An 18,574-nucleotide genomic window follows, 5' to 3' on the forward strand; every position below is an offset into this window, starting at 1 on the left:
AGTTAAATCGAAGTTAAATGATGTTCTACCATAATAAAGAAGTTAATGTGTGCTTTTTGTTATCTTTGTCTTTTGGCTCAGTATGTACAAACCATCGGGGATGCCTCCTTACCCAACTCAGAGCTTCCATTTTGTTCCTGCCTTCCCACCACAGGATGGTCAACGGCCAATCGGCCCTGTCCCTGTGCCACATACAGGGGTGGAGCCTCAACAAGCCCCTCCCCGACCAGCAGCACCAGCTTTTGGACTCATCACTGACCTTCCTCTTCCGGTACCAACTGCTGACTCACAGGTACCTAACAGGCATTCAGTCCTAAAATCAACCAAATCAGTCTATTAAGATTACAGTTTCTGTATTTTACACAGCTCTGTCTACTAGAGACATTTGCACACACTGTATGTGTTGCTGAGTACTTGTGTTCTTCTGAACAGTGAAAAAAGACTACTTGAGTTGAGTTCTGATCTGATAGTTCAGACTGCACCTGGCTTTTATACAATAAATGTGTTTTGGCTTGATTTGGTAAAATTAATATTTTTTGTTCATTTCTCATGTTCAGACTACAGAAGTAGGATTCAGGCTGTAATGCACAAAATAAAGCAGAAATTTAGATTTATCTCATATTTATGACTTATGAACCATATTAAGAAGTTACAGTATTCACACTGTTGGTTAAAGCAGAATTTAGCAAAAACTGTTGATAAATAGGACACTTTTTATCAACTTATCATTTCAATACTCTGTTCAGTTTGCTATCCCTTATGAAGGGCCATTTCTGCTACATGTGAAAAAAACATGCTTATGTAAATTATAATTGATAAGTAGAAATTATGAGATAAATTTGTAATTAAGACCAAAAATAAATATTTTATTATTTTCAGCTTTCTCATAATTCTAATGCTTTATATGGCATACTTTTCATCTGTTAATTCTGACTTAGTTTGCCATACCTTTTTGTCTCGTTATGTTTTAAAAAGTCAAAATTATTTAATACCGAGTCATAGTTAAGAGATAAGTCAAAAATATGACTGAGAAACCAACTGTTCATGTCTCAAAATGAATACACAATTGTGACTTGTAATTTCTTATCTTAGAATTTCAACATTTTTATGATTGACCAAAGTGTGATGGAATAGAAATGAGCTTCCTTAAAGCATGTACCACTGAATTTATCAAAGAAAATGCACTATATCTCATTAACCAACAAAGACTTTTGCAATATGACATGCAAAAGCCTGGAAACAGGATCATATGTAATTACAGCCACAATAACCCGTGAAAGCTCACTTTTGATGTTCTTCCTCTGTAGTCCGGTCTGAATGGACACATATACAAGATGCCTGAGATCCCAGATACCTTTCCAGAACTGTCTGAGATGAGGTACAACATGTCAGGGCATTTGTTTGTTAGGAGAATTAATTAGATCTGATTTGTCTTATCTGTTTCAAGTATAGTATTTAAAATAAAGAAATATCTGAAAATACATATGTATATTTTTTAAATAACATGCATTTGACATTCGTCTCATTCTCTCTTCTTTCTGGTGGGTTTGTCTGTTGTAATCTGGTAGTGTTTCTCAACTGAAGGACATGAGCGATCAAGATGACATGCTCTTGGAGTTCTTCATGTGTCTGCCTCAGCTCAAACAAGTAACCTCTGACAAAGAGGAGCTGGTCAACAACATCGTAGAGATAGCCAGTGAGTTTCCTGAGCAGTTTTGGACTAAAGTGGGATCAGTGGAATTTTTCTTGTAACAAATATTACACACATCATTTGAGTCAAGTTTACATTTACATTTACATTAAATCATTTAGCAGATGCTTTATCCAAAGCGACTTACAAATGGGAACAATAGAAGCAATCAGATCGATAAGAGAACAACAACAGTATACAAGTGCCATTACAAGTCTGAGTTAGTCTTTAAAAACAACAAGCTCATACTCTCACACAGTTCGAATAACAGATGAAATATGTCTTGCTTGCAGAGAAGAACCTACAGCTCGAGCCTCAACTGGAGGGCAAGAGACAAGAGATGTTGTGTAAAGTACGTACTTTCCCAAATACTGACCAAAATGATTGGGTCCAGAAGTCTGTGATTTAAATGTTCAATTCAACTTCATTATGTTCCATATGTTGCATAATTCAAAATAGTAGCATTTTCACAAATTGTCTCAGACTTTTGGATCCCACATTACAGTCTTGTCAATATGCTAACGGTTATCTGCTGTTTTATTTTCTGTAGTATGAACAGTTAACCCAGATGAAATCGGTATTTGAAACCAAAATGCAAAGACAACATGAGCTCAGTGAGGTAAAACACACATGCACATGATTGGGACAAGAAGCCTGTTGGACAAGGAAATGGAAAATATAGTATTCTAGTTGTCAACTATGCTATTATTGAACATTTCAAACCTTTTTTACATACCAGTGTTGTGTTTGTGGTTTTTCTGCTTCCGTATTGCATCTTTTGCCTTTATTTTTATTTTTTTTTTTTTTTTTTTTTGACTTCAGCTTTTGTTAATCCAGGAACATTTTGCCTCTGGTTGTTGAATGGACTTGACAAAATATTCATTTATTTACTTATTTAATCAAAAATACAATAAAACAGTACTATTTTTATATATTACTACTTATTTTATATTTTAATGTATTTTAGGATGTAATTTATTCTTATAATTGAAAAGTACCATTTTCAGCAGCCATTACTCCAGTCTTCAGAATTTGTGCTTAATAATTATCAGTTATTGCTCAATTATTAATAACTAATTATTAATAAATAAATAAATAAATATATATATATATATATATATTTTTAGCTGCTTATAGGGTTTTTGTGAAAACCGTTATGCATTTTTAAGATTCTTTGATTAAAAACATCATATTTGCTGTCAATTTTATTTATTGTGTCCTTAATGAATAGTAGTTATATTTTTTTTCTTATTTTTTTTATGCACAACTGTTTTCAACAATGTTAATCATGAGAAATGTTTCCTGAGCATCAGATGAGCAGATTAGAACAATTTCTTAAAGGATCATGTGACACTAAAGACTGAAGTAATGGCTGCATTTCCTTTTTTTTATTTTTGTACTGTTTGATGTGATTTTCCTCTGCCAGAGCTGCAGTCTGAGTGCGCTGCAGGCCAGGTTAAAGGTGGCAGCCCATCAGGCTGAAGAGGAGTCTGAGGAGACAGCAGAGAACTTTCTGGAAGGAAAGACAGATATCGATGACTTCTTAACCAGCTTCATGGAAAAGAGAACGGTATTAAAGCAATATTATGTATGAAACAATAAAAATATTTCTAAGCATGTCCAGTAGAACTCTATGGGCAATTCATACAATTTTGAAATTATACATGACTTTATACATCTCCGTGCAAGGAACATTTGATACAGTCTCTTTGCCAAACATCCATTTACAGCAAGCCTTGTTTGAAACTAAAAATCAGTTAACAAAACTGTTTTAACTAAAAGGCTTCTGAATGTCAATTCAGATGACCATTACAAGTGTTATTGTACCTAAGCTAAATCTTCCTGAGAAGTTAAAAACCTTGAATTGGAGACTCTCTTATTTCTTACTTGCGATATCTCTCGAAAGCACAAAATCATAATGTAACCAATTATTATGATAATAATTATTATTGATTAAATGAATAAAAACAAACAAAATAAAAACACAGATGTATGTGTGTTGTCTTGAAGAAATACACCGGTTCTATTGAGAATTGTTAGATTCGTACATTTCATAAGACTAGTGTGATGCTCTCGAGTCTTATGACTTCCTGTTACAATAGAAAGTTATCACAGTTAACTTGTCAACTCACTGGATCTTCTCATAAGGTCTGAAATTAAAGACTTGTGCACTTCCTGAAAATTAACACAGTGATCTAACTTTCTTTTTTTTAGCTTTGCCATTGCAGAAGAGCCAAAGAGGAAAAGCTCCAGCAATGCATGACAGTTCCCTACCATACTTTAGATTAAATGCCCCAAGTAGGTCATTTATATTTTCTTCAAACTCAACAGACTGATTTACTGATATTAAGAAAGTGTTTTTATCTCTGGTGTTAATAAATAACATAATATTCTTTATCACAGGTTTGGGATCAATCTACCAGCAGACCGGTGAGCTTAAGAAAAGCAGCTCATCATGTGGCCTACAGCCTTGAGTGGGCAAACCTAGATACGTATGAAAAAGAGATTTCAGCATCATTTCCTGAAATCAAACTGATTTTTGCACAGAATTTCCAAAAGCATCACATTCCCCTGGTCGAGTAGGCCAGATGCGAGTACGTCTGGATGTGGCCAGTCTGGCTGTGACTCAAAAGCTGTAATCAGAGGAGAGCAATCTGTTCTTAATCGTGTTCAGAAACAGGATGAGTTCTAAGCTTATTAGTTCGGTTTGAGTTTATGTGACAAATGGGGTTGGGCCTTGTACGCACTTGAAGATAATTTTGAAAAATGTTAATGCTGCCGACAAAAACATACTGTATTTAATAATGTTGATAAAAGCCTTCATTATAATTAGATATTGTATTATATGTTTATTTAATTTGATAGGTTAATAAAACATTTATCTGAAAAAATCAACTTCACCTACTCTATGTTGTGATGCATAAATTAATATGTAGCATTTATCCCTTGTGCTATGCAAAAAATGATTGTTCCAGATGAAAAAATTATATTTTAAAACCTTCTTGTAAATCTTTCATTATGCAATTATCTCAACTTTTGGATTCAGTCTTTTTGCCAACTTTTTAATTTAGCTAATTAATTTAGCACAGATTCTGCTTCATTGATCTGAGTTTATGCACCTCAGTTTTTGACTGAACATTGCCAAAATGATCTACAAATTATGCTTTTTTGAACTCAAAAACTGAGGCACATAAGCTCAGATCAGTGAGGCCTATGACCAATAAGTTCCAAAAAACACCTATGCTTAACAAGATTTATCCAATATTTGGTTATAATATATCACACAAAATTCATAAGTGTTATTTTTTGAGTGTAGTCCAGGCATTTCTGACCAGGAGTAACACACACACACACACACACACACACACAAAATCAACCTTTTTATGGGAAGTTTTATACCCCATGTGAGAAAAGTCACTAAGTGTTAGTCCAATGTGATAACTAATCCATTTTTGTAGAAAATAAAATAATTTTCTGGTCAAAAATTACTAGAGCACATCTTGAAGGTTAAAAAGGAAAGGGTGCTTTTAATATATGTTAACAAAAAATGGTGAAATGTGCCATTTTTCATTGTTAAATTGCTAAAGATAAGTATATGTAAGACATTCGTAGGTGTCTTCATGAAGTGTGTGAACACTTTGTAAATGCTCCTTTCAAAGCACTGCAGAGCTGTGTTTGATTTATTTGATCAACTGTTAAAGATAAGAGGGAAGTGTTTAGAAAACCTGTTTGGAAACAGTTTATTGCCGTTTCATTTAAAGCAGTTCCACATTAAAAAAAATTATGTTGATCAAAAATTGTAAACAACAACAACAAAAAAGAACAGTTCCAGATATCCTGTTATTTTGTTTGCTATTTGGCAAACATTTTATTGAGAGCATTTGCCTTAGAAATGTAGATATTCATATGTTCTAGACAAATTCTAGAACATAATTTACTGTTGCAGCTGAAAGGTAATGACAGTGATGTGATTTGTGAGGGATTGATTGTCTTTATGTCTGAGTATGCCTACAGTTAGAAATGTAAAGTAAATGTAGTGTGGGTGCCATATAGCTCTTGATTCCATATAGTTCTTGTTTTCACATGTACAGCAAATTCTCATAATTTCGCACACAGGTGGGAATCTGATGGTTTTCAAAGGCAAAGGCCAATTTCCATGAAGATCTGAGCTAGAATTGGAATGGAATACTATACTAGCATACTCTACTTTGCCTATTGTTTTTACAAATAACATTACATTAGAATTAGCATAATGCCGTCCAATATTGACAAATAATATGGTTGCATTGTATTTCCAAACCCAATTATATATATATATATATATACACACACACACACACACACACACACACACACACACAGGTGCTGGTCATATAATTAGAATATCATCAAAAAGTTTATTTCACAAATTCCATTCAAAAAGTGAAACTTGTATATTATATTAATTCATTACACACAGACTGATATATTTCAAATGTTTATTTCTTTTAATTTTGCTGATTATATTCGATAATTAAGGAAAATCCCAAATTCAGTATCTCAGAAAATAGAATATAACTTAAGAACAATACAAAGTAAAGATTTTTAGAAATCTTGGCCAAATGAAAAGTATGAACATGAAAAGTATGAGCATGTACAGCACTCAATACTCAGTTGAGGCTCCTTTTGCCTGAATTACTGCATCAATGACGCGTGAAATGTAGTCGATCAATCTGTGGCACTGCTCAGGTGTTATGAGAGACCAGGTTACTCTGATAGTGGCTAGGGCTGCACGATTAATCGCATGCGATTGTCATGCGTGTCTCATCAGTAAAGATGGTTCTGTGATTAGCGGTAAATGTCCATCAGCTGCTTTCAAATGGAGCCGCACCTAATATACAGAGCCGTAGATCGTTGACAAGCTACGCAATATCGCGTTCATAACCGCATGCAATTAATCTGCGATTATGAACGTGATATTGCACAGCTTGTCAGTGAATTACGGCTTCCCATCACACTAGATGTGGACTGACATTGCTCAGAAGTCAGATGTTGGTTGAAAGTGAAAACCCAACCTCTGTTTGGTGTCAAACTCTAGCGTAAATACTCCAAAAACATGACAATCTTCACTTATAATAAACAAGATTTATTTCTGTCATAAATGTAAAAAAGTTCTTATTGAGATTAACAGAGATGTTGATGGTTTATTGAAAATTATAGTTTAGTTTGATGTCACCATTATGCTGATCAGTACTTAGGAAGTATGAGTCTTTTCAGTGTTAGCGTTCATTTAGCTGCTGTAATTATACCTGTTACAGCAAAAACATTGAGAAAAAGATATCATTCGATAATGTTGGTTACTGGCTGATATTAAAAATGTCTTAATGTAACAATCTGATCAAGTGATTTTACCAGGAGTCTGTTCTACGCTATTAATTTAATATTAGTGACTATAGCAGATGTGTTGCAATACACAGGGTCCTGACAATTTATGTTATTTTATTTTTATCTGATCTTTTTAAACTACATTGTTTTAGAATCACTTCAAACCATAAGATGCTTAGACATACAGAGACCTTAAGAATTAGTGTAAGAATCTCAACAATGGTGACATGCTTCATGCCGCAATGCATTCTGGGTGCTATGGATGAGTTTTGCATGATGTACCCAGAATACATTGCAGCATAAAGCATGTCACCATTGCTGAGATTCATACACTGAATCTTCATGTTTGTGTGACAAATTTTTAAAATTTTTGAAATTATCTGCTTTAAATTCAATTGGGTGTCAGGTTGTTGACCATTGAGTCACTTTAATAAATAATACTTAACTAACACCACACAGTAGCTTGGGTGAAAACAAGTAATCAGACATATCAATCATCAGCAAGCAAACAGCACCATTGAACTACATATTCGTTTGCTGTTTTAGCCACAATAAAGATGACAGCAGCTAAAAAACAACACCGTCAAGTCAAGTGTTAAATTGCACAACTAAAGCCAACACTTACCAGCATTATGGTGACATCAAACCAAGCTATTACTTTTAAACAGACATCAACATCCACATCTAAACATCCACTTAAATCTTAATTAGAATGTTATGGAATAATGTTCTAATAAATGTTATTGATAAACATTTGTAGAATGTTTTTAGAGAACGTTATCCTATCTTTTGAGAGAACGTTCTGGGAACAAAAATAAAACTACCCGCTAAAAACATTGTTAGAACAATCCATGGGAATGTTCTTAGAACATTTTAGAACAAAGAAAATTCTAGCTGGGAAGTGCCGCTCCATTTGAAACCAGGTGGTGGACATTTACTGCTAATCACAGAACCGGCTTTACTGACAAAGACACGCATGACAATCGCATGCGATTAATCGTGCAGCCCTAATAGTGGCCTTCAGCTCTTCTGCATTGTTGGGTCTGGCGTATCGCATCTTCTTCTTCCCAATACCCCATAGATTTTCTATGGGGTTAAGGTCATGCAAGTTTTTTGGCCAATTAAGAACAAGGGTACCATGGTCCTTAAGCCAGGTACTGGTAGCTTTGGCACTGTGTGCACAAGCAAAGTCCTTTTGGAAAATGAAATCTGCATCTCCATAAAGTTGGTCAGCAGCACGAAGCATGAAGTGCTCTAAAACTTCCTGGTATATGTCTGTGTTGACCTTGGACCTCAGAAAACACAGTGGACCGACACCAGCAGATGACATGGCACCGCAAACCATCACTGACTGTGGAAACTTTACACTTCACCTCAAGAAACATGGATTGTGTGCCTCTCCTCTCTTCTTCCAGACTCTGGGACCCTGATATCCAAAGGAAATGCTAAATTTACTTCCATCAGAGAACATAACTGTGGACACTCAGCAGCAGTCCAGTCCTTTTTGAAGCAAGATGTTTCTGACGCTGTCCGTTGTTCAAGAGTGTCTTGACACAAGGAATGCGAAGCTGAAACCCATGTCTTGCATACGTCTGTGCGTAGTGGTTCTTGAAGCATTGACTCCAGCTGCCGTCCACTCTTTGTGAATCTCCCCCACATTTTTGAATGGGTTTTGTTTCACAATCCTCTCCAGAATGCAGTTATCCCTATTGCTTGTACACTTTTTTTTCTACCACATCTTTTCCTTCCCTTCGCCTCTATATTAATGTGCTTGGACACAGAGCTCTGTGAACAGCAAGCCTCTTTTGCAATGACCTTCTGTGTCTTGTCCTCCTTGTGCAAGGTGTCAATGGTCATCTTTTGGATAACTGTCAAGTCAGCAGTCCTCTCCATGATTGTGGAGCCTACAGAACTAGACTGAGAGACCATTTAAAGGCTTTGCAGGTGTTTTGAGTTAATTAGCTGATTAGAGTGTGGTAACAGGTGTCTTCAAAATTGAAAGTTTTCTGAGAAAGTTTTCAAAATTTTCTGAGAAACTGAATTTGTGATTTTCCTTAGTTGCCAGTTATAATCATCAAAATTAAAAGAAATAAACATTTGAAATATATCAATCTGTGTTTAATGAAAGAATATAATATACAAGTCTCACTTTTTGAATGGAATTAATTAAATCAACTTTTTGATGATATTTGTATATATATATATATATATATATATATATATATATATATATAATAAATAAAAATTGCTTTGCAGGACATAGTATTTTTAAATGTTGTATTAATTTTGTATAGAAGCTTCCATCCTGTAAGAAATTTCCATTGTGGGATAAAATAATAAAAAAGGTAATTGCAACTTCATCTCACAATTCACATCATATCTGATTCAGAATGGCAAGTAAAAAAAAAAGTTGTGAGAAGAAATTGTGGCAGAAAAAAAACTGATCTCAGTTTTCAAGAGAGTAAGTAAACTCAGAATTCTGAAAAATAATGTAGTTTCTTAAAATTTTCAGAATTGCGAGAAAAAAAATGTCAGAATTTTGGCATAAAGTTGAAATTTTTAATTTTTTTATTTTGTGTCTGAATTGTGATGAGAAGTTACAGTTACCTTTTTTTTTATTGTTTTTATCCCATGGCTGAAACAAGCTTCCATACTACTGAGTATCTGATGTATGTTCTGTGTATTAGTGTGAGAAGTATGATAATATGCTGTTCCGAACATACAGACACTGGAAAATGTCAAGACTAAAATGACCAAGGGCTTGAAGGATCAGACACTGAAATATAGAGTCAAACCAAAGCTTAAAATACTATAGAAGAAATAAGATTTTACTCTAATGGAATAAGATCTTATTGCCAGACCATCTTGGATGTGTGTACTTGTTAACATACTTAAATATAAATTCACACATATATAAAAAAAAATTCAAATGACATTTAAAAAATAAAAAAAACAGCAGTTCCTAGTTTGGTACCCATTACTGTGCTTTTATCCCTCATTGCCACCAGTTCTGTTTTAGTTCAGGTGTTTGATTTGACCGCCTCATCTGAGTCGGGGTCCTTAGTGTCGTCTCCAGCACTAGAGGAGTGGCTGCTGAGGTCAGCCACACCTGACTCGAAATCACTGCAGGTTGAGAGGTCATCAGGGTCACCGTTCTTGGGTGGGGCTGCTAACTCTAGTGGCAGTGTGAAGGAAGGACTGTGTTTCTCACTTCTTGTGGCGGTGAAGTAGTCTAGTGGGCTGCTGAGTTTGCTCTCGATTGGAATTGGACGGCGGACACGTTCAGACAGCTTGTTGGTCTTCTTCCTCCCCCCTGAAGTTTTCTTCTCCTTCAGTTGGGCAAGTCTCTGTAGAGGTAAGTTTGAAGAGGATAAGGTTGGTGAGTTTTACATTAGTGTAGCAAATAGAAGGAACACATTTGATTCTCATGGCCTAATGTTTGAAATTAGGGTGACCACACATCCTGTTTTTTCTGAACATGTCCCTAAGTGCCTGGGTTTTTGGCTTTACATGTACAATCCCTGCAGGCTATTAGTCAAACTAATTTTCAGCCATTACCTTTAGCAAGTATGAAAGCAATAGAAAATCAAAGAAGACATATGGTCACCCTATAAAAAAGGAATATTAGTATTCTGCATAGTGTACTTGTAGTGTGTGGGAATGGATTATGCATCCATCCCTTACTTCTACTTCTGCATTTTAAAATGCTTGATGATACATATGTGATATTTATGCATGCGTGTGTATGCCTTGTCCAGCGTCCGTCTCCCGTGGTACCTCCTGGTGGGCGATAAGCTCCTCCTCCAATTGTTGTGACTCCTCCCTCACCGCGTTCAGGCAATCGGCTGGAGACTGGTGTGAAGCCACACTTTTGTCGGCATGGCCGTACATACCCTTCCAAAACCTAAACCATAATTTCTTAGTTGGTTAATTCATCAGTTGCACAATTTTAAAAAAAATAATCTAATTTTATTCATTTTACTAAAACATTATGTATTTAGGATGGCTGTAAAATGGTTAATAATGCAGGAATGACTGGGGATGGGGGAGAGCTTTGTCTTGGTCACAATGTCATTTTCAAATGTTTATGCCACGGTGCACAATGTGCAGTTTTACTGATTTTCTTAAGCATAATAATTGATTTTTAGGAGTTAACAGAAAAATGGTAGGTTTGTTGTATTTTGTTTATCTAGACTGCTAGACTGTTCTCCCATGTTGGTGTGTTGTTTAAGTATTATTTGCTATTACTATATAATGTTATTACTATTAGTACTATTATTCTATTATAGGTCACACTTTAGTGTGAGGACCAATTCTTACTATTAACTAACTATTAAATATGGCTTTTGCTTCAATTAACCTAATTTGATTCTTATTAATAGTAAGGTAGTAAGGACGTTTATGTATGGGGTAGGAATAAGGTATCTAAAATATGGTTAAGTTAAGGTTATAGCCTAAATTAAATAATTAAAAGTTAGAAAACACCCTAGTGGTCAAGTCAAATGGCAGCTCTTATAAAGTAACTAAAGTGCCTTGGTGGAAAGTACTAAATTAACAAGTGTGTTTATTCCACCTCTTTCTGTTTCTACATTAGCTGAAAAAAAATTAAGTAAAAAAACATGAAAGTGACACTGCAAGCTATTTTGTGTCCAATATACTTTCACTTCACTTTCTCATTCTTACAGTATGGACCTTTGTCATCTCTCAGCCAATTCAGCAAAGGGTCACAAGAGGAAGTCTAATGATTGTATAGAGGCCATTCTGATCGGTTGACTTACTTGAAGCAGTAGGCAGTGGTGAGAGGTTTCAGAACCCCCTGTGTCTGGCTGTGGTCTGTCCTGTACAGAGGGTTAGTGTATTCAGCCCTGTTCTCCCATAGGTGCGGCCACAGAGAGTGTGTTCGCTCCTGTAACCTGCACAGTTCACAAAGAGGGAGGCTGGGTAAGTATACTAGCGCATATAGGTAATGAAACCTAGATAGTCCAAGTTAAAATGAGAAGGTTCATCACCTTTTGTTTGGAACAATATTCTGTATCAAGGGCTTACCACAACCATAAAAAAAAACTAAACATTGGTTTTGTCATTAGCAAAATGTTTTGGATATTGCTTGAGATAAGAACCCCTTTTTTGAAGTAGGTATACTTTTGGCATGTTTATCTGGTCTACTTTGGAGGTTAGTCTTTCAGGATTCATATTAACCCGGTACCCTTAAAACATGATTTGGCTTCCTGGCTGGATCGAGCCAGTAAACAGACTGTGGTCCATCTTTACCACTACATCTATAACCATCTCAGTTTAAAAAGTAGTTGATTTCTAGCCGTTTGCCTACATGCATACACTGACATGTAGCTGCAGGTGCTGAAGCAGCTTGTGCAAGTAGAAGCTTTCTCTCAGCAATCCATTTTCAGAAAAATGGCCAAATGTGTTTTTTTTACCTCAAATCTCTCCTCTCTTTCTGGCAATTGCCGATGAAGTTCCCGTACTGGCAGGAGTATATATGTGTGTGTAGCTGTATGAGGAATCGCTCATTAAACTCAAACGCACAGGGGAACTGCTGCATCAGCTGCCACACACATTCCAGAAACTGGTCCATGACCGGAGAAACCTCCTTGGGGTCACCGTCAAGGTGAGCGTACCTGTAGAACGTGTTATTCATGAATGAAGATGTAAATAATAATGATATAGTTAAACATCCAAAATATCTGTCATCGTTTAATTCCAAATCTCTCCGATTTTATTTCGACTTTTGGACATTCCATCTTTGTGTGACTGTGTCACATTACAAAACAAGCGAGAACAGTGGTTTGTTGTCACTGACATCACACCAAGACATGCCAAGTTTGAATATGCACATAGGCAAATCACTTTCGATCAGTGAAAAACAGTTTAAACATGACACCGAATTAACGTATGGCTTTAGAAGACTTGCTATATGGAAAAAAGCAGCTTGAACATTCTTCAAAATTTCTCCTTTTATGTTCCATGTAAGAAAATTTTCATATTTGTTCACAAATTTTCATTCTTGGAGCATAGAGGCTCACCTAAAGCTTAGCGATGCAGAATAACATTGTGCACTGCATGACTGATGGTTTAGTCACAGTATTTGCTATGGACTTTTGAGGCTTTTCTGGTCTCGCATGTTATCCATACACAACGTACACTGTAGAGGATATTCACAGAAAGCTTCAATTCAAGAACTAAAATTAACTGCAAGTTGGTCGTGGTTTCCATCATCTGAGGCCAGAAACATGCAAATTGAAAGGAAAAACACAAACCTATGAGAAAACTTGTGTCCAAATGACACCCAGTCCTTCTCGATCAGAACCTACAAGCAATGAGACTTGTGTTCAAACACTGGCAAAAACAAAAAAAAGTTACACATTAAGTCTTAGATGATGTTGGACTATAGCAAAATGGATCGGTCGTAATCAAGGTTATGGTTACCATCAGTCCTTTGATAGTTCTGTAGTATGGATCTAGTAGTACACTAGCCAGCGAACAGGCCTGAGCGGTTCTGTCCCAGCCGTCTGAACAGTGCACCAGAACACTCACCCCATCCTCTGCCACGGCCTGGAGACACAGACAGGAATACAAGAATACATGTGGGATTATATCAATCATACTTAGGATTTCTACTATTTTTTTGGACATGCTTCCAACATGATAATGCCATGTTTTTAGACATGTCTTAGCAATGAATTTCCATGATTTTTCCACGTCTTTTCTGATAACTTCTGTTAACAGAGATTGCCTTTTTAAAAATCATCTTAAAACTTTCTGAAAAGTCTTGCCTTTGCAATAAAGACTCCAGCATCTAGTACAGCTTTGATGTGTTTCAGCCACCCAGAGTTCTCCAGACCCCACAGGAAATCACTCATTGAGGGAGCCGGGAGTTCGCCAACTGCAAGACAGAAAAGCTTTCAGTTTCCATGTGGACAGCAAGTGAACACCAGACAAGTATCTGCTGGTTTAAAAGTAGTACGTAATTACCATCTACAAGCTTCTGTTGGCTGCTCCTCATGACATGGATGTTTTCTATGCCAACGAACTGCAGTTTTATGTTAGTGTAATGGTCTTCATTCTCGTAGCCTTTCCCTGTAGCACGATTAGCCATGGCATTTAGCTGGAAATAGTTACAAACAGTGTAAAAAAACTGGTATTTATGATTAGTTACAAGATATGAACATTATATTACAGAATAGTTCATTATAATAATTGGAATGTCTTGAAGTTATATGGACCAAGCCAAAGCCAATAAAAATAAATAGGCTACTTCCATTTAAAAGTTGGTGGTCATTATGAATTTGTTTTTGTTTTTTTGGGGGGGGTGGGGGGGGGTGTTTGTTGTAAAAAAAACTTACTCAGCAAGTACGAATTAAAATATTATGAAGCATATTAAAATTAGTTTTGAAGGATCATGTGATCATTTCAGCGTTGCCATCAAAGGAGTACATTTCTTAATACATTAAAATAGAAATTTTAGTTTTTTAATTTTCCTCTCCACAATATTAGTTTCCACAGTTGAAAAGCAGCTTTGGTGAGCATCAGATATTTCTTTCTAAAGAAAACATATTAATAAATAATGTTGACCCCAAACTTTTGCATGGTAGTATATCAGACAACTTTCAAATTACTGCATCTAAAACCAATTGTCCAGCCTTTCCATCCACTTATTTGTTTTGTGATCTCTCACCTTTGGCCTTGTGTCCACCACATACATTAACTCGCTGACGGGGTTTGACTTCATAATGGCGTGTAGCATCTGCTCATCGTCTGTGGAACGCGCACTGAAACCAGAAAGAGGCTGACTGCTCCGACAGATCGACGCCTTGAGAACCAGTGGTGTGTCAATTCAAAGAGAGAAAAGTGGGGAAGTGAAAACAATGAAAAGTTTTGGTTTAACATAGCAAGCTTAACATTCATGGGAACCGGAAGTTGCTGCCCGCTTTTATTCAGTATAGTGATGTACTTCCAATTGAAATGGAATGAATAGAGGCCGGGGTTTTATTTTAGCGCTCCACCTCATCATTCATAGGAAACTAACGGTTAGATTGAAGATACCCTGCCCAAGCAGTCAAACAGATGTCATCGGAGAAGGAATGCCATTCCAGAGCGGAAGCGAAGGTTCAGATTTTGTTTAAAGATTACCAAAACAAACTTATTTTTCTTTCAGTGGATAAACTTGCACAGATTAATTGTTCACCTAAAGACTAGCAATATGTGCTAATAAAGTAAATAGAGGACTGTAATATAAAAAGTAAAAGCCTGCAGTGGGTTGATGCTGATCTCAGATGAGTGTCATTATTTTTTGCACTTACACTGGTGTCTCTGTGGAAGTAGGAGAGAACAGGAAGACGTCCTCGACTCCGGAACTTGGCACTGCCCACAATTACAGCAGGAAAGGCTGACTTTGGCACGAACAGCTCTGACGGGTAAGTTTCACACAACTGCCAATCAAAATATTCTGATCAGAACTATTGTTTTAGGTTCTTATGGTCAAAAGTGGCCCTGTTTATTTAGTAACAAACATTCTTGTGCTTTTTGAGAAAGGCTCATCAAAAATTAATTAAAATATAATAACTTTCTCTGCCTCTGAAACAACTCTTCTTTTATGCTGACTTTACAAATCCGAATAACGCATGTACCTTTAAATACAGACCTGCTTTCAGCTCTGAAATTGCCAAGCAATAATAATATTATTTTGTAGAAGCCACATTTCTATGTGAATCCATTAAATAGCCAAACTTCCATTGAAGAAATGTGTCACAGTTACTATAGAAACTCATAGTTACTATGGAAGTCGCATAGGTTCGGAACTACATGAGGTTAAAACTACACGTTTTGGGGGGAAGAAAATACACATATCATGTTTAATATTGTTTTTCACTGTAATTTTAGACATAAACTCAAAAACCGATTTCTGAGATTTTTTGTGGGTAAGGAAAACATGGTTATTGACCCGGAGCATGAACAGGCATTTGGGATAAACTTACTCTGTACTCATGGTTGGCTGCTGTGACATGCCAGAGGTTGCTGGGTATTCCCATTCGACTGAATTCTGCCTTCAGGTCGATGAAGCCCCAGGCCTTTTCCCTTAACTCTTTATCCAGGTTGGGGTTAAAAGAGAAACAAAACAGCTCTCCATAGCATTCTGCAGTATAAAGAAAGACATTAGTAAAAATTAATGAGTGTACCGCTCACATGGACAAAACTCACAAAGCTGCAGAGAATTGTGCTCTGACGTTGTCTGGTGTATTTTTATAATGAACTATGATGCCACAGCTAAGACCTTGCATTGTCTAAGCAATGTGCAAAGCCAAAATGTTCACTTTTCAGAGAAGAAAATGCTAAATGCCAACGCACACACATTTTCTTTTTAACCATAGATTTAACAGGATATGATTATTCAACTAACATACTTTGACCATGAAAAAAAAAAAACACCCTAAATTGCATTTCAATGCTAAATTATAGTAAGATGAATGAAAGCAAGCATATATTCCACATAGCCTATTCATTTGGCTTTTTAAGAACACTCTGAAAGCAACATGTTTATGGCATTTACCACTCTTTTTTGATTTTTCCAAAGTATAATATACATTTACATCACCTGGGCGTGAAAGTCGAGTGAGGGAGGCCAGCACATCTAAACAGTCCTTCTCTTGTGGAATCAGCAGTCGATAAACATGGAAGTTCTTACAGCGGATCAAGAGAGGACTTCCTGATGGGTTTGTCGGGAGTCTCTCCACATTATACACCAAACTGTGCAGAACCTAGAAGAGCAAGAGAGATCCTTAGTGGCTGCAGAACTCTTCGTGTTTAAAAACAAAGTTTAGAATTTTACGATGAATTAATGGCTCAAATAAACAATTAATAACAAACTAATATATATAAATCAACTGCTTGATTGCTTGTAAGTCACTAAATGTGAACTATATTATCGCCCACCTCTGATATGCTACATGTGACTATAAAGCATAAAGATATTAATTTAATTTATTATAAACATTGCCATCATGATTTTTTTAAAGCTGCTTTAAAAGAATTTGTATGTGAATAGTGAATAGATCTCTAGACAGATAAATTGAATTAGTTTATATTCAGCAAAAAAAATAAATAAATAAAAAATAAGATAAAAAGCAGATAAAAAGCAGAATAAGGCAACAACAAATGCAGTTGATTGTAGTAATTATCCAGATAACAGTGACTCGTGACACTGTGGTTTTAACAGTCGGGGTCATTTTCAAGAGGAAGCTTGATTGTCTGCATGAAAGGGTTTCAATTCCTACCCAAGTCTCTTTGCGGGCCTCCGAGTTCTCTACAAATATAGTGTGAGTCGAGGAGAGGTATAATGTGCCCACCGTAGATTTTCTGGGGGTCAGCCTATCAATCATATGCACATTTTCCACCTGGAAGAAAACAATATAGTATTTTTTCTAAAAACCGACCTTGTGATGTACATAATATGTTGTCAATTGTAAAACAATAGCTTACATATATTTATATATATATATATATATATATATATATATATATATATATATACTCTGAAGGTCATGTTAATTATTGTGCAATCATATAACAAATTAGCTTGGCATTATTCTGAAAAATGCATGTAGTAAATATAAAATGAGGGCTAGCTAGAGACAGATCACATTGTCCTAACCTCAATTAATGTGCTCTTGAATACACTGATATAGTCCGATCTTGTTACAGTGCTCTAGATGAAGGAAGATGGGGGATGCATTGTGGCCTATGATTTGGGCTTATTCTGTCAAACCATTTATTTTACATAAAATTAATTTATTAAATATTAAGCATATGACATTCAAAACGAAAGAGATCTAGAGAATGAACGCTGTATTGCGAGCGTTTTTTTTTTTTTTTTTAATAGCCGAATATAAAGGACATCAGCAGTACCTTCGGTGTTCTGATGTGCTCCATCCTAGAGACGATTGTCCAGATGATGCGCAGAAAATGAATCCGGACCGACCGGGGTATCAGGTCTTTTTTAGGTCAGAAGAACAGGGCAAGTCGTCGCATGTTGGTTAAATGACCATCATTAGATAACGAAAAGGCTCGTAGTTGCTGTAATTCAAGCCATAGTTGTGGTCTAACCGTGCGCTCAGACTGGTACACTGTGGACAACACAGAGCGCACACGCACATTACGGACCACACTATGGCGAACTATCGGTTTATGAATATTAACTAAATTTTGTGACGTTAATCCAGTAGTTCTCACTGATTGGTTGAAAGGCCGACAAAGATAGGCGGGCTCTAGTCAGAGGGAGAATTAACTCTTCTCACTTTGAGGATGGTTTGGTTGATTAATTTTCATGAAGGTACGTGACTGGCCGCTTTAGGAAGATAACCACGCAACGTCACAAATGACTGTAATATTTATGACACAATCCCTCGCCATAGTAGGATTCGTATTTTGCGTTACCTTGGATTATTTTACAACAGCGCATGCGCAAACATCTCGTCTATATCCCTATATTGAAATGGTTATCGTCCT

At 36.1% G+C, this 18,574-nt stretch overlaps 2 protein-coding genes across 3 annotated transcripts; one reads left to right on the plus strand and one right to left on the minus strand.

Annotated features, from left to right (window-relative positions):
* Window positions 1-78: 78 nt before the first annotated feature.
* Window positions 79-4,592, plus strand: LOC113107368 (vacuolar protein sorting-associated protein 37A-like). The gene is made up of 8 exons (XM_026269824.1): window positions 79-292; window positions 1,308-1,378; window positions 1,569-1,696; window positions 1,984-2,042; window positions 2,241-2,309; window positions 3,117-3,260; window positions 3,905-3,988; window positions 4,094-4,592. The coding sequence occupies exons 1-7, from the start codon at window positions 83-85 to the stop codon at window positions 3,977-3,979; spliced, it is 756 nt and encodes a 251-aa protein (XP_026125609.1). The 5' UTR covers window positions 79-82; the 3' UTR covers window positions 3,980-3,988; window positions 4,094-4,592.
* A 4,714-nt stretch (window positions 4,593-9,306) lies between these two features.
* Window positions 9,307-18,297, minus strand: LOC113107394 (myotubularin-related protein 7-like). Of its 2 annotated transcripts, none has more exons than XM_026269884.1 (14): window positions 17,975-18,297; window positions 17,344-17,463; window positions 16,665-16,827; window positions 16,048-16,205; window positions 15,373-15,501; window positions 14,748-14,882; window positions 14,045-14,177; window positions 13,846-13,955; window positions 13,499-13,624; window positions 13,330-13,379; window positions 12,490-12,690; window positions 11,833-11,967; window positions 10,832-10,958; window positions 9,307-10,401 (listed from the first exon to the last, which is right to left on the minus strand). In XM_026269884.1, exons 1-14 carry the CDS (start codon window positions 17,996-17,998, stop codon window positions 10,075-10,077), a joined length of 1,938 nt encoding a protein of 645 aa, XP_026125669.1. In that variant the 5' UTR covers window positions 17,999-18,297; the 3' UTR covers window positions 9,307-10,074. The 2 variants fall into 2 exon arrangements, with proteins under 2 accessions (XP_026125669.1, XP_026125675.1); XM_026269890.1 differs by having other exon boundaries at window positions 10,195-10,401; window positions 10,804-10,958; window positions 17,975-18,295.
* Window positions 18,298-18,574: the final 277 nt, after the last annotated feature.

The sequence above is a fragment of the Carassius auratus genome, chromosome 1 (genome assembly GCF_003368295.1).
Source record: "Carassius auratus strain Wakin chromosome 1, ASM336829v1, whole genome shotgun sequence".
Lineage (NCBI taxonomy): Eukaryota > Metazoa > Chordata > Actinopteri > Cypriniformes > Cyprinidae > Carassius > Carassius auratus.

Coding starts and splice junctions, on each gene's coding strand:
- LOC113107368 (XM_026269824.1), top strand. CDS start 83: ATGTACAAACCATCGGGGATGCCTCCTTACCCAACTCAGAGCTTCCAT. Junction 1,697..1,983: donor CAACATCGTAGAGATAGCCA/GTGAGTTTCCTG, acceptor TCTTGCTTGCAG/AGAAGAACCTACAGCTCGAG. Junction 3,261..3,904: donor GCTTCATGGAAAAGAGAACG/GTATTAAAGCAA, acceptor TCTTTTTTTTAG/CTTTGCCATTGCAGAAGAGC.
- LOC113107394 (XM_026269884.1), bottom strand. CDS start 17,998: ATGGAGCACATCAGAACACCGAAG. Junction 16,828..17,343: donor AGGCCCGCAAAGAGACTTGG/GTAGGAATTGAA, acceptor TTGCTCTTCTAG/GTTCTGCACAGTTTGGTGTA. Junction 10,402..10,831: donor AGCTTATCGCCCACCAGGAG/GTACCACGGGAG, acceptor TTACCTCTACAG/AGACTTGCCCAACTGAAGGA.